Source organism: Ostrea edulis, chromosome 6 (assembly GCF_947568905.1).
Source record: "Ostrea edulis chromosome 6, xbOstEdul1.1, whole genome shotgun sequence".
Classification (NCBI taxonomy): Eukaryota; Metazoa; Mollusca; class Bivalvia; order Ostreida; family Ostreidae; genus Ostrea; species Ostrea edulis.
In genome coordinates this window covers 68333296-68349571 of record NC_079169.1, presented here as the reverse complement: position 1 = coordinate 68349571, position 16276 = coordinate 68333296, and the positions used below count along the sequence as shown (strand labels likewise).

Genomic DNA, 16276 nt, shown 5'->3' with positions numbered 1-16276 from the left:
CGGTACTTTTACTTTCAACCCTATTTTCAGTTTCATTAAATTTTTACCGGCACGGAAATTCTTTAATCCATTTAGAATAAATTGACCACAATATTTTTTTTAAAATTTCTATTTCATAAGCCCTGTTTTGTTTCTTCCCAACGTTTTCCTTTTTTTTTCTTTCTTGAGACATCTTTTGCTTTCATTGAGGACGAGAATTCATATTTGATTATATAGACATTCCCGCACATATGTTTAATAAACAATTTCTTATATTCAATTCAAATGAACTGTTTTGGTGGTTTTTTTAATGAAAATGAATTCAATAATTCTATTTAACCAAAACATAACTTTACACACAGTAACAATGTGTAGATATCGTAGAACATCACTTACGACCGCGACTTATTAGAACTAAAGATAGAGATTATGTCATCATGCGGTTCAAAATTGCTCGCAAACTCTTTACAGTTATCTTTTTTATGAATAAAATATCTTATGATTTAAAGTAAAGTTTCTTAAATTTGTTTATATTTTCAACACGACCAGTCGGACTAGTAAATAAACATTTTACCCGACCGGACCTATCATTTAGTAGTCTCGGTCGGTCGGACGTGCCTTAGTGTCAAACCCTGGTATACTGCTTCCCATGCATCTGTACAGTAATAACTGAATGGGAAAGTCATTTGACAATCATATTAGGAAACTGCTGACATTTCTGAGTATTATGACATAAGAATAGGACTTGAAATGGCTGCAGGATAATTTTGTGATTAATGATTTGATTTACACATAATTGTGAACTTGAAGTTAAGTTAGTGTACATGTTTTAATTTACATCATTTAAGATGATGGTTAGATTATTTTGAAATAAGATATTTAGAAGAATTTTGGTGTGAAAATTCTATCTTTAACTCTCTCTTACTCGCATATATGCACATAGATATGCTGAAAGAGTTTGGCTTTAATTACTTCGGTCTCAACCCAAACTGTTCATTCTCTTATTATCAATCATTCTGTTCTCAACAAAAAAACCATTCCATTCTCAATAAGAATTTTTCTGTTCTTGCCAAGAACCATTTCGTTCAACATCCATTCCTTGAGCAAAAATGTCCATTACCAAACATCCGAGTGTTCATTCACCTTTTCTCTGGTGTAGTGGCCAGTATACCTCTGTATTATATACTTTTCAACAGAATTGTTTGCCTTGATTTGATTTTATCCATGATTATGAAATGTCTGAGAAGTTGTTTTGCAACTACACATATTCTATGTAAATGAGAATGAAAGAGAAGGAGGGGGCTTGTTTTCATTGGACTGGGTAAAGATTTACACTCCTTTGTAAAAGCTGTTGAATGTTTAAAATATTTGCAGTTGTCGAGGGTCAAAGTTCACAGTGTCACACCCAACTGGAAGCCCTCAGATGACCTTGGGCCTACAAAAATCAGGGACACAGTGAGAGGACAGATTCTGCTGTTTAAGGAGTTTGATTGGCAGACAACGCGGATTGAGGTCACAGCTGTGGAGGGGGAGAGTTCAGAGGCTTTCCTAACCACGCCCCTTAGATTCATCGCCAACCAATCAAAAATTAGAATCACCATCAAAAAGAGACTCAGTGGTAATGTTGTCTTATTGCTCAGAATGGGATTTTTCTCAGTATCAGTTTCAGTATCTCAAATAAGGATGATCTCGAATACCCCACTATGTTGAAGTGAATCACTAGTCCTGGTCATATACCCATGTAAATGATTTTAAAAACTCCTGATATCTCAAATACAGCAAATTAAAATATCCCCCCCATTTGAAATTGTCTTCAAGGTCTTAAGCCCTAATTTAACCTGATTTATCTTCACATGCAGGCAGTTTTCTAGTCTGCTAAACTTTAACTTCACACATTCTCGCCTACCGATACTCACACCTGTTGAAACTGACAGTCGCTACCCCAAATTATCCTAGATATGTATATTGCGGTAATTGGTACGACAGCATGGGTGTTTATTTATGGAAGTCTTTGACCTAACATGATTAAATTCACAGCCAATTATGAATAAACACATCCAATATTGTTGATAGTGTATTTTATACAACCTTATCTTTTTAATGTGCTTCAAAGATAAATACCAAAATTTTCAAAGTGAATTGAATTTAACAATCATGAAAGTAGTAATACATTTGATGATACATGCCATAATTAACATGGAGATTGTTAAAACTTGAGAGGTCAGCTGCTAATAAAAAGAGGTACAAAAAATTCTCATTGACCCACACAAATGTCACTGAAATGAAATCGAAAGACAAGTTTGGATATCTCAAACCCCTGGATATCTCAGAAGTTTTGTTCTGATACCTTGAATCCCTGGATATCTTGGAAGGTTTTTTTTGAGATACAGATAGTTAACTATATATTAACTGTACATTATTATAGAAGGTGTATGACATGTTGTATGCACAGCAGAGCAAACACATCACCATTTCTCCATTTCACTGTCTAGAGACACATTGAATTATTATATACAGTAAAACACAGTTATAGCAAACCTCCAGGGTCTGCAAAAAACAGTTCATTTTACATCCAATTGAATTTTTTTATTAGCTCACCTGAGCCAAAGGCTCAAGTGAGCTTTTCTGATCAAAATTTGTCCGTTCGACTTCTTCTCAAGAACCACTAAGCCAATTTCAACCAAACTTGCCACAAAGCATCCTTGAGTGAAGGGCTTTCAAGTTTGTTCAAATGAAGGGCCATGTCCCTTTTAAAGGGGAGAAAATCATAAAAATGCAAAAATGGGGATGGGTCATTTAAATATCTTCTTATCAAGAACCACTGAGCCAGAAAAGCTGAGATTTACATGAAAGCTTCCTGACATAATGCAAATTCAAGTTTGTTCAAATCATGGCCCCCGGGGGTTGGATGGGGCCACAATAGGGGATCAAAGTTTTACATACAAATATATAATGAAAATCTTTAAAAATCTTCTTCTCAAGAACCACTGAGCCAGAAAAGCTGAGATTCACATGAAAGCTTTCTGACATATTTCAGATTTCTGTTTGTTAAAATCATGGCCCCCAGGGGTAGGATGGGGTCACAAGGGGGGATCAAAGTTTTTCATACAAATATATAGGGAAAATCTTTAAATATGAGCCAAGGTGACTCAGGTGAGCGATGTGGCCCTTGGGCCTCTTGTTATTTTCCTCACATAGGAGAATGAATGAATTTCACGATAAGCGTGAATTGTAAGCGTGTTCATCATAAGCATGTTTTACTGTAGGTATAGTGTGATGCTATTAACACAGTTGATATTTTATTTTGTGTTTCTGTTGCCCAGACTGTGGTGTGTTGGCGACTCGGGTGATGCTGCTATTGGACGATCTGTTATGGGTCCTGACTGACACGCAGCTCAAGGCGGCCATCTTGTATCTCAACTCGCTCAATGACATGATGGAGAAATCAAGGCAGCAGAGCAAAAACATTGCAGCAGAAAAGCTAGATGTAAGCTAATCACATTCAGAAGTGGAGAATGTATGAAAGTCTGTTTTATTCATTTAGAGGAATATAAAATAAAAAGTCATTAAGGCTTTTTGTGCAAGTTGGTTTGATTTATATTGTCATAACCAAAAAATCTAACAAGATTAGCATATGATTGAGCAAGATAAGCTACTTTTGATGCAGTAAATAATGTTGCTATGGAAACTGATATTAACATGGTAAATGTTTAGATGCAGGGACTGAGCTCCTTGTACATGGACAACATGCAAACACAGCGCCCCAGGAGCCAATCAAATGTGCCCAGTGCTTCCCGCCTCTTTGAGCGGTTTGATGTGCAGACGACATCATACCATGTGATCAGCAGCAGAATTGACCTTCACCTTTGTGATGACAACACCACAGATACGAGTATGTCGGCCACTCAGATTTAGGTGTTAAGCTACGTGTGCATAATTGTTTTGTTTCAATTCAAACCTTTCAATTCTTTTTAGAAAAAAATAATAGCGAAGATATGTTGCAGTAATCATCTGAGTTATCATCAGATTTTTTTATGAATACAAAGTTTATGTGAAATTTGAATGTGACAACAGTAGGGGTCTAACTGGATGATGTTGGTGGTTTTACCCTCTGTTGTAGTTCATTCTTTTTTATATGTTTTTTTCATCAATTTAACAATATTTACAAAGCCCTCTGAAGCCAAACACACTGTATGGCTCGTTAAGTGGATATAAGTTACTTAAAATAGATGTGAAAATGCACAGGAAATTTACAGCTGCCTAGAATATTGTACCACATGACATTAGATTTGGGTGTTTAACCAACAGTATGAGACCACTGTATTCAGAAATGAAATTTCTCCTTCATATAATGCCTGGATTTCCTCTTTGTGTAAACATGATAAATGTATGTGCTTTTATTCTGTGTTTTCAGAAAATATTCCAGGCCATAACTCTCAGATAGAAGGAGGGGCCATGCAGGTCACCGTTCACAAACTGTCAGTGGATGTGTATCCATTTTTCCCAGCAGGTACACATACAGGTGTCACTTTCTACCTGTAAATTGACCTATGATGCAACATACTAACTTATTACAGAGAACAGAAACTAATTCTGTAATTGAATTTGACTTGCACTTCAATCTGCTGTAAAATCATTTATTCTTGTAGTCTTAAAAAAAATTGTGGGGTTTTTTTGTGGGGGGAGGGGGGGGTTGGGGTTCATGATTTAGTGATTGTAGAGTAATTGGTCTTTATAGCAGTTCTTTAGCTTGTGTTTGTAGGTATATACAGTATCTAGCCATAAGTGAGTCATCATTTTTTCACTATATTTTTCATCAAAAAATCCATTTTTAGCTCACCTGAGCTGAAAGCTCAAGTGAGCTTTTCTGATCGCCTGTTGTCCATCTTCTGTCTGTCTGTAAACTTTTTACATTTTTGACTTCTTCTCCAGAACCACTGGGCCAATTATAACTAAACTTGGCCAAAAGCATCCTTGGGTGAAGGGCCTTCAGGTTTGTTCAAATGAAGGGCCATGTCCCCTTCAAAGGGAAGATAATCACAAAAATAGGGTGGGGTCAGATTCAAGTTTGTTAAAATCATGACCCCCAGAGGTAGGATGGGGCCACAATAGGGGATCAAAGTTTTACATACAAATATAGAGAGAAAAGCTTTAAAAATCTTCTCAAGAACCACTAAGCCAGAAAAGCTGAGATTTACATGAAAGGTTTCTGATATAGTGCAGATTCAAGTTTGTTAAAATCATGGCCCCTGGGGGTAGGATGGGGCTACAATAGGGAATCAAAGTTTTACATACAAATATATAGGGAAAATCTTTAAAAATCTTCTCAAAACTACTGGGCCAGGAAAGTGGAAATTTACATGAAAGCTTCCTAACCTAGTGCAGATATAAGTTTGTTAAAATCATGGCCCCTGGGGGTAAGATGAAGCGACAATAGGGGATCAAAGTTTTACATACAGGGAAAATCTTAAAAAATCTTCTCAAGAACCACTAAGCCAGGAAATCTGATATTTACATGAAAGCTTCCCAACATAGTGCAGATTCAAGTTTGTTAAACTCATGACCCCCTAGGGCTTGGATGGGGCCACAATAGGGGATTAAAGTTTTACATAAGGGCTATTCCAGAAATGATGAAATGGGGGGGTCGGGCGGCAAATGATATTTTTTTGTGTGGGTGGTCGTATTTTTTCATATTTTAATTGGTCCGTGGTGGGATTGTTAATAAAATATTTATTATGGGTAGTGGGTAGTTTCTATTGTTTTATTTTGTGCTACGTGGGTGTTGAGTTTTCAGAATATTTTTATTGTCGCTCTTGTCGTGTTGGTTACAAAACGTCGGAGGGAAAATTGAAAACTTGCTTTCGAAATGCTGCTTTCGAAATCGAACGTAACATAGAACTATTCGAGTTGTCGCTCTTTGCAGCGCATAACTTTCCATTACGGCACTCTTCAAATTAGAGGCGCGTTTAATAGGGTCCCTTTGGACGTGATGGCGGCGAACTCTGTTCTGTAGATTATTACAGTTTACAGTGCATCGATTTTGGGAATATTTTGAAACCAATAGGTATTCTGTTTTCTAATAAAAATAGGCAAACCTTAGTTGATTTATACGAGGGTACCGATGCGTTATATTTATCAGTCAGTGTGATGGTGATATAGAGGCCTCCGGGCGCGGACTCCATTAGAAGACGAACGATTCGTGGAAAAACATATCCATACCCATTTCATGATAATAGCATCGTTTGGACTCCCAATCTTTCCAACATTCCCGCCATAGATGCCTTTGATTGTTGATGTGACATCGTTTCTTCAGAACTACTGTGATACAATGTCGCACAGGCATTACCGCGTCATTGACTAGAATGTTTGTCCCGAAAACCTCGCGAGATTTGTACCGTTTTCATTTTAAAAAATATTTTTGTGGTGGGTCTGGTTAGTTTTTTTTTTTTTATTAGATGGGTCATTGTAAAATGAGTTTATTAATTTGATGGGTCATGGGGTAATTTTTAATTTTTTTTTATGGGTGCTTGGTATATACAAAAGGTGCCTCCCGACCCCCCCCCCCCCCCCCCCCCCCCCCCCCCCCCATGTATTTATTTCTAGAATAGCCCTAACTAATAAATAGAAAAAAATCTTTAAAAATCTTCTCCTTAAGAACCATTGGGCCAAAGATGTTTACATTTGCATGAAAGCTTCCTGACATAGTGCAGATTCACATTTGTTAAAACCATGCTATATATAGGGAAAATCTTTTGAAAAATGAATGGGCCAGAAAACTTTACATTTACATGAAAGCTTCCTGACATAGTGCAGATTCAATTTTGTAAAAATCATGGCCCCCGGGAGTAGGTTTGGGCCACAATAGGGATCAAAGTTTTACATGTGAATATATAGGAAAATCTTTAAATATGGGCCAAGGTGACTCAGGTGAGCGATGTGGCTCATGGGCCTCTTGTTATAAACACTTACTGTGAGCTCAGTATCAATCCAATTTCCATAAAAAAAATTCACTTCATTATGCAGAATTGTTCAAATTTTCATTTCATAGAATGCTAAGCAAGTTATGATGCATTGATCATTGAGAATAATTTATGAAATCATAAGGTAGAATTTCAAACCTCAAAATACTACTATTTCTTACCAAATTTGTGCTGTAAAATTTCAATTTTGCATTTGATGGGTGATTATCACCACAACGCCTGCAGATAAGCTTATTTTGAAATTATGTGAAGAAATTGCATACAATTCTGCATTTTATGATACTATATCCATAAAAATGAGCTACAAATAACATTGCGTTGAAGTTTTTTCAAAAAGGCATTTTCAATGAAATATATAGTGAAAAAATGAATCGATGACTCACTTATGGCCAGGTACTGTATACATGTCCAAACTGTGAAACTGGTGATTTTACAGTACTGTAAACCAACATTTTTACATTACTGCTTTCATTTACAAATGTTTGCAATATATTGGCAAATGAATCCATGTATTTATCTTTATACATAGACAATATATCTGGTTCACAGTGATTGGGGTGTTCTGTTCACAAATATTTCAAATGTGAATAAAACTTGGTTTACAGTATCACCGTGGGGCAGTGATGGTTGATCGGCTTTTGTGTTGTTGATTTACATGTTTAGAGTTGTTCCGCATAAGAACATTTAAGAAGCATGTTTTGAAATGACCCCATCTGTATTCTGTAGAGGAGGAGTTGATCATTTCACGCGGTAAGTTCTTGCTCTTTGGTCTATAGGCTCCCTGGGAGGTTCCTCCCCTTCAGCATGTGTAGATTTTCTCGTCTTTTACAGTTCTCCACTCGACGAAAACCACAGATTTATTTTTCACCCAATTTATGATTAATAGTCGACTCAATTTTAATGGAATTTATGTAGTCTTTGCCAAAATAGAGTTCTCTTTATTTTACTGTTTTTATGAAATAGTAAAAATCCTTAAGCACTGGTATGCAATGTTGAAAGCGAACTGTTTTGAATCATTAGGAATGCCCATATCTGGAAGTTGGGTAGTCCACAGTACAGAATTAATCTGGATTCTTTGTTAATCTGGATTAATCAGGTAAAACTGGGTTAAGTGAACTCACATCATGTCCCTCTGGGTAACACTAAACCACCACCATGTGATGTGATTTAACTTGAACCAGTTAACCATGGAAAATGTGGATCATTTTGTCTATTAGGTAAGACTGACAATTTAGAAGTCACCTGCTGAAATCAGAGCATGGTCACTTGATGTTGTGCATTGTTTATTTGGACACCTAGCTGTGTAGGGACATGGGCTCCTGCTGGGAGTGAATCTGCGATGGATTTCTGAAGTTTAACTGACAGTTAACATCTAGTTATCACTATATAAATGTAAGAATTAATGACAAGTTAACTGTTAGTTAATTAACCTTTGTACAGCTGGTCATTGGAGTCCATTACAGTCATCTTTCAGTGCCACTGAAACGGTGACCAAGCCCTGCTTTCCTCACTTGGGAAGGATTTAACATACATTTAACTCTTTAGTTAACCATTAAAACTGTGCACCATCTTGGGATTGAAACTAGTGTGTTTAGCACGGTATAACACTTTAAATGACTGTACCTCTAATTTTAAGTGGATCACTGTAGTCACATTAGACTCACCAACAGAGACAATGAAATGAATGTGGGACGAGTTTCACTCTAATATCACTGAGAGGCGTAAAGCATATACCGTGGTCTAATATCACTGAGAGGTGTAAAGCATATACCGTGGTCTAATATCACTGAGAGGTGTAAAGCATATACCGTGGTCTAATATCACTGAGAGGCGTAAAGCATATACCGTGGTCTAATATCACTGAGAGGTGTAAACCATATACAGTGGTCTAATATCACTGAGAGGCGTAAAGCATATACCGTGGTCTAATATCACTGAGAGGTGTAAAGCATATACCGTGGTCTAATATCACTGAGAGGCCTAAAGCATATACCGTGGTCTAATATCAATGAGAGGCCTAAAGCATATACCGTGGTCTAATATCACTGAGAGGCGTAAAGCATATACCGTGGTCTAATATCACTGAGAGGTGTAAAGCATATACCGTGGTCTAATATCACTGAGAGGTGTAAAGTATATACCGTGGTCTAATATCACTGAGAGGCGTAAAGCATATACCGTGGTCTAATATCACTGAGAGGTGTAAAGCATATACCGTGGTCTAATATCACTGAGAGGCGTAAAGCATATACCGTGGTCTAATATCACTGAGAGGTGTAAAGCATATACCGTGGTCTAATATCACTGAGAGGCGTAAAGCATATACCGTGGTCTAATATCACTGAGAGATGTAAAGCATATACCGTGGTCTAATATCACTGAGAGGTGTAAAGCATATACCGTGGTCTGATATCACTGAGAGACCTAAAGCATATACCGTGGTCTAATATCACTGAGAGGCCTAAAGCATATACCGTGGTCTAATATCACTGAGAGGCCTGAAGCATATACCGTGGTCTAATATCACTGAGAGGCCTAAAGCATATGCCGTGGTCTGATATGACTGAGAGGTGTAAAGCATATACCGTAGTCTGATATCACTGAGAGACCTAAAGCATATACCGTGGTCTAATATCACTGAGAGGTGTAAAGCATATACCGTGGTCTAATATCAATGAGAGGCGTAAAGCATATACCGTGGTCTGATATCACTGAGAGGTGTAAAGCATATACTGTGGAATCATTTTAATTCGCGGGGGCCAATGTTCGTGGATGAGCAAAATTTTGCTGGTTCAGAACATGATTTCGTGGGTAAGGGATACAATGTCACTAGGAGAGATAACTCTACTTGGTTTTAAAAAGTGTTCAAGGACATGTAAATTCGTGGGTAAGAGTGACCCACGAAATCCATGAACATCAATTCCCCACAAACGATTTCACGGTATTGTGAGAACATATTCACTGATTATAGACGTTAGCCCGTGACAATCCAATTCTAATTATAAACAATACATGTGTATGGCGCAGCTTTAGTGATTTATTTCAGACTTATAAAATTGGATTAATGTTTTGAATTTAATATGTACTAATTTGATGAAACACGTTTCTGAAAATCTACTCTTCATTTGAAAGTAAAGGCTCTGGCTTCTCTATAATTTCCATCCTTTTTTCTTTCTATTTCACTTCATTGTCACAAGGTTAAAGCTTGTAAATATTAAGTTTTATAGGGACTTTTTATCAGGAAAGTGTTAACAAACAAGTCACTGATAATATCAGACTCCTGGGGGTGAATTTGGGATGAAAAGACAAAGGCATGACATCATAACAATTTTTACGTGTTTTACAAGAATTTGAAATGCTGTGTTTGATCTCGCTCATTAATACATTGTTGACAATGTGCCACTCAGTCTAGCAATCTATTCACTGTAACAGCCAATATTCAAGTGACTCATAATGAAAATCTGTTTGAAAAATATTGCTCTTCATACATGCATTAAGAATTATTATAATGTTTTGTTGCAAAACTTCATTTTTGTCATGATATTTTTGTTTATCCCTTATTTCATATAGCACTGTATTTCTGAGTTGTTGAGTTTGTGAGTTATTGAAGGATATATGCAAAGTACTGGTATTAGTAATCAGTGCCAGATTTCATTTTATAAGTCATGTAAACTTAGTGCATGAGACATCAGTAGCGTGAATGCTACGCTTTGTTCAACATGATCGTTAAATCATAAAAACCAGGCAAATAATTCTGTTGGACCTCTCCAGCTGATGTTCGATTTAAACAACTTTAATGCTTTAGTGTCTAATTATTAATTGCCTTGGTAGTACACTTCATTCTAACATGAAACAAACTGCATTAAGTATGTACAGAGTAACAGTCAATCTGTATTAGCAGTGCATACTAGTACATGTAATTACACACTTCAGTGCACACACAGTGAAATGCGATCTTCTGTAAATGCACCTTTGATCAGATCAATTTTGATAAGACATTTGTGATCCGTGATTCACAAATAAACTCGTAATAACCAGTAGCAGTATTTAGTTTATAGCTAAAGGGGAAACTAATTATTATCAACAATGGCTAATACTGTATGTTTGTACTTCATTTCATACAAGATAAGGGAGGTAATTCTTGTAAGGGAGATGAAACACAAGTATTTGATGGGGGTTGTCAGCAAAATTTTAGCCATCATAAAATACTAAAAGCTAAAAATCACGTGTTTTTTGCCATTCAAAATTAAAGCCCTTTACAGAAACTCTTCAAATGGTGTATAGGGGATACAAGGTCATACAAATGACAGTTCACACCCCCTTAAAAACCACCGTAACAGGTTTAAATCTGTATTCAGAAAGCCGTTTCTCAGTAAGAAAATGGTGATTCAGGTCACAGTTGTGGCCTATGGGCCTCTAAGTATTGCATCATCAAGTTTTATTAACATGTACATGTATCAGCTTACTGGTAGTGGTGTTTTGAAATATCATGGCTTGATTGATAAGTATAGCATGACAAGAGGAGGGAATATATATTTCATATCTTGTATATTTATACTTACTGCATACATACATGATTGCATATGCTTCTTGTTCCTCATTGGTTTATTTTATCAAATTATTTACTTTAATTTTTGCCAGTTTACTTTGCACAATTTTCTGTTCCTTATGATAAAAGCACCATTGATGTTTAGTATGAGTAAACATTTGGTTACCTTGTAGGTGGTGAAAGAAAGAACTGGTATAGGTATACAGACAACCAAGGCTCTCGGAATCCATGGGTCCAGGAGCTGTTTAAATCATTCAAAAAAGAGGCCTCAAAGGCTCGTGAAACCCTGAACATTGCCTCCCCTTCACAGTCCCCGGGTCACTCAGTGGCCAATAAAAACACAGAAAACACATCCACCAATCAAAGTAAAGCTCCTCCCATCAGACCACCTCCCCCCAGTACAAGTCAAGGTCAGGGGTCACCAAAGCAAAACCGACCTCGATCTACAAAATTATTGGAAAGCTGCTATGTGATAAAAGTTGAAGAATTTACAATATACCAAGTGTCAACTGCAGACAACAAAAGAAACAACCCACAGAAGTTCCTGAGCTCAGATAAAAAGCACCTCCATCTGCCGCCGGATATGTCTGTTCTTCATGCTGAATACACAGAGTATTTCTTTCCAGAAGGCAGCGACTTTCCAGGTACTGAATAGTCAGATGTTAAATACAAGTTCCCTGCCTATATGGGGTATTGATGTTTTGTTGTTGGTTGCTGGGTGGAGGAAAGACACCAGTGTTTCTTGGTGATAGTTTTCGGGAATTTGACATTTGATTTAATAGTTCATACACTGGGGGCAATAATTCTGGTTGATGGAAGATCACTTTTGGTTTTGAGAGTCATAGGCTAAAAATCATGGGCATCATTAGATTAAAATAATAAAATTATGGCTGATACCTTGATATGGAATGGTCTTTTTGAGATGATTTTGTGATATGTATATGGCAATGTTAGAGCATATAATTCAGGTACCAGTTATGATTTTTTTAAAAATCTAATGATGCCCATGATATCTCCCCTTCCCCCTTTTCTTAGAAAATGTATAAATGCATGTTTATGATATTAAAGAAATTTCATTTTTGAAAATACATGAGGTTATGAACTGAAATGCTTCATGTCGGCGTACTTCATAGAGTGTTATGTGTTTTCAAAAATGAAATTTGTATTTTTATACCCCCGAACAAAGTTCGGGGGTGTATATAGGAATCACTCTGTCCATCCGTCCGTCTGTCTGTCTGTGCAGATTCGTGTCTGGGCCATAACTTCTTTGTTCTTTGACATAGGCATACCACATTTGGCACACAGGTGGATCACCATGAGAGGATGTGTCGGGTACCTTCATGACCTCTATATGACCTTGACCTCAAGATCAAAATTAAAGGTTTTTTACAATGGATTCGTGTCCGGGCCATAACTTATTTGTTCTTTGACATAGGCATACCATATTTGACACACGAGTGTATCACCATGAGACGATGTGTCGGGTACCTTCATGACCTCTACATGACCTTGAACTTTGACCTCAAGGTCAAAATTGATTATAGGGTTTTGACATAGTCATACCATAAGACATGGGTGTATCACCGTGAGACTATGTGTCGTGTACATTCATGACCTTTTTATGATCTTGACCTTTGATCTCAAGGTCAAAATTATAGGTTTAATCCATGGATTTGTGTTTGGACTATATCTTCCATTTTCTTCTACAAAGGCATACAATATATTTACACTCAGGAAAGAGGTAATTTATACCTATTAACAACACCCTTTGGGAGATTGGGGTAAGGGGGGGGGGGTATTCTTAGTGAGCATTGCTCACAGTACCTCTTGTTTATATTTACATTTTACTTTTATTTCTGTCAAAATTCCCAAACATTAAAATAGATGTACTATATATTTATCAAGATTTATGTGCGCATTGTTCACAACTGCAGTGCATTAATGAGGGAATGGCTATCATTACAATTCCTAAAGATCTCAAAAGCAAAAACATTAGAAACTTAAATATAAGTAGATAGAGACTATTTGATTGCATGCATGATGGTGTTGAAAGTCTATGACAGTAAAAGTGGCCTCCATCTAAAATGTTGTCAGGCTTATTGTTGGTGTTGTATTGATAAGAGATGGATTTTTTTGTTGCAGTGCCTCATGCCAATCTTTATGTCCTTCTGAACCCGATTCACCTCAGCTTGGACTGGCTGACCCTGCTCTGGGTCAATTTCTTCATGCTAAACCTCTCCAACAGCATTGTAAGTCAAATGAAATTATTCATGCTCATCTTCTCAAAGAGTATTGAAAGTGAAATGAAAGTATTCATGCTTAACTTCTCCAAAAGCATTTTAAGTCAAATGAAAGTCTTCTTGCTCAACTTCTGCAAGAGCATTGTAAGTCAAATGAAAGTAAATTGTAAGAATACAAATAAAATTACTTGTACTTAGAAAAACAAATGAAAATATATTCATATTAAGTAATAAAGTAAATATACACAGAATGCTAACATGTCTGTTGTAGAAAACAATAGAGCTGGAGGAGGGCCCTATAGAGCACGTAGATATTCATATTAAATAATAAAGTAAATATACACAGAATGCTAACATGTCTGTTGTAGAAAACAATAGAGCTGGAGGAGGGCCCTATAGAGCACGTAGACATGAAAGTGGAAGCCATTATGCCGAGGGTAAGATTTGTGATACACTTTTATTTCCATTCATCTACATGTACTTCGGTTAATGCTGTAAACACAACACGATTCTATCTACAGTGATCTCCCATTATAAATAACGCCAACACGATTCTATCTACAGTGATCCCCCATTATAAATAACGCCAACATTTGTACCTCGGCAATTTTGGCATTACCAGGGGAAGGGGGCGGGGGGGATATGTGTACAGCTGTCATTAAAAATCAAACAAATTTTATCTACTACATCAAGGCTTTGATTAATGCTTTTAGGTTTAATAAATGCATACAGATGCACTTCATCTCCCGTTTAATTGTCACCAAATTCACTGTCTTTTAAAAAAAAATGTCAATTGTTGACTGCTTTGATGGTTTTACTTTATCAGTCTTTCGCAGTAAAAAGTCCATTTTAGATTCAGTTGTTGATTCTAAATATTGTATAAGACATTCAAGTCCCTGCCTGGCTTCTGAGTATGTAGGAACATGCGGAGCTTTGTCTTCGCTATCGTCATCTAACACTTCTGCATTCTGGCTTGAAGTAGAAGTTCGCCAACGTTGCCGATATTTCGTCATTAGTAAGTGATTTGGAAGACTCAGCATTTTTATCCAAATTCAAAAATTCTCTGACGGTTAACCTCATGTCTGGGTCCGAATCAAGTGAGTCTTCAACTTGAGATAAAGAAAGGGCAAGGTCATGGTCATCGACAGGTGTGCTATATATAGATATATTTTCATCAGTGATTAACCCACTGTGGATCCAACAGTTTCGTGTCGTGTCGGGCATAACACTTTCCCAGGCTAGTTTAATAAAGCAAATAGCTTCACTGAGTAATACCTTTGGTGCAATATTTTTGTCAAAACAATCCACCAAATAGTGTAATTGTAGTTTGCGGTAATGTGCATTGAATGCCTGGGTAATCCCTGCATCCAGTGGTTGTAAATAACTCGTAGTGGTAGGGGAAAAAAATGAATTTTTACGTTTGTTAGTTTCGGATTTGCATGACTTGGGGCATTATCCATGATAAGTAACATGTGCCGATTTCTTGCACGCATTTTTCTGTCAAATTTCAGAAGGAAATCAGGTCATCCACACTTTTTTATTTGCAGAACATGTATATTCAACATAGAGTTTATGATTAAAGTTTTTAAAACACCATGGGTTTAAACATTTTCCAATAACAAAGGGTTTCATTTTTTCACTTCCGTCTGCATTACACACAAGCGCTACAGCAATTCTGTCCTTTGATTTTTTAACACCCTTAGTAGCATCCGCTGTTGTCGAAGACCTATCCAGTAAGATTCTATAAAAAAGGCCAGTTTCATCGATATTAAAGATGTTCTTTAATTCATAGTCGGACATTGCCGGTCTAGCTTTCACACGTCCATCAAAAGTGAGATCTGGATTGATTCCCGCACGCTCGCCGGATATAACAGGACAGGAAATTCCATGCCTGGTTTTAAACCTATTCAGCCACCCGTTTGAATATTTAAAATCATGAATACCAAAATCATCACCAAATTTTTTTGCTTTTAATTTCAAGATGTCACTAGTCACTGGAATATTTTTAGCTCTTGCATTTGAGAACCACATGTACAGAGCGTCCTCCATGTTTTCGGGATGTGCCAAACGAAGTCGTTTTCTGGGGGTAGACGAAACATTGTCAATTTCTAATTCTCTAGCTCTTTTTGCCGATATTTGAAGAATATCTCCTACAGTCCGTCTTTTCACGTCAATTTTCCATAATTCCGTAAAACAATTTGAAATTTCTTGCTGTGAACGTTTTGGATTGGCTTCATGGTATTTAATTATTTCCAGTTTTTGTTTTATATCCAAGATAACACGCTTAGATTTCAGTGTGTCCGCCATACTCAGATTTCAAAAACAAGACTACAGATTTGAACTCAGATGATTATAATTTACGTAACTTATTATCAGTTCAAAACGTTGATACCTGGAGGACTGGATGATTACTTAAGCCTGTTCACTGAAATTTTACTGCGTTGATTGGCGATAATTAGCGCAGGGTGATTATAACCATAATTTACCAAGTCGTACCTGTAAATACGCTGGCGGTATGCGGAGGATGG

General features: G+C 36.8%; 1 protein-coding gene across 4 annotated transcripts in view; it reads left to right on the top strand.

The window, feature by feature from the left end:
• Positions 1 to 16276, top strand: part of LOC125646421 (bridge-like lipid transfer protein family member 3B) — a 50047-nt gene that overhangs the window by 15643 nt on the left and 18128 nt on the right. For 2 of the 4 annotated variants that reach the window (XM_048872682.2, XM_048872684.2), the window contains exons 5-12: positions 1354 to 1597; positions 3303 to 3466; positions 3694 to 3871; positions 4394 to 4489; positions 7686 to 7709; positions 11682 to 12152; positions 13651 to 13757; positions 14117 to 14185. In XM_048872682.2, coding sequence (XP_048728639.1) covers positions 1354 to 1597; positions 3303 to 3466; positions 3694 to 3871; positions 4394 to 4489; positions 7686 to 7709; positions 11682 to 12152; positions 13651 to 13757; positions 14117 to 14185 — 1353 coding nt within the window. The remainder of the gene's footprint in view (positions 1 to 1353; positions 1598 to 3302; positions 3467 to 3693; positions 3872 to 4393; positions 4490 to 7685; positions 7710 to 11681; positions 12153 to 13650; positions 13758 to 14116; positions 14186 to 16276) is intronic. The other 2 variants (XM_048872685.2, XM_048872683.2) reach the window with 1 other exon arrangement.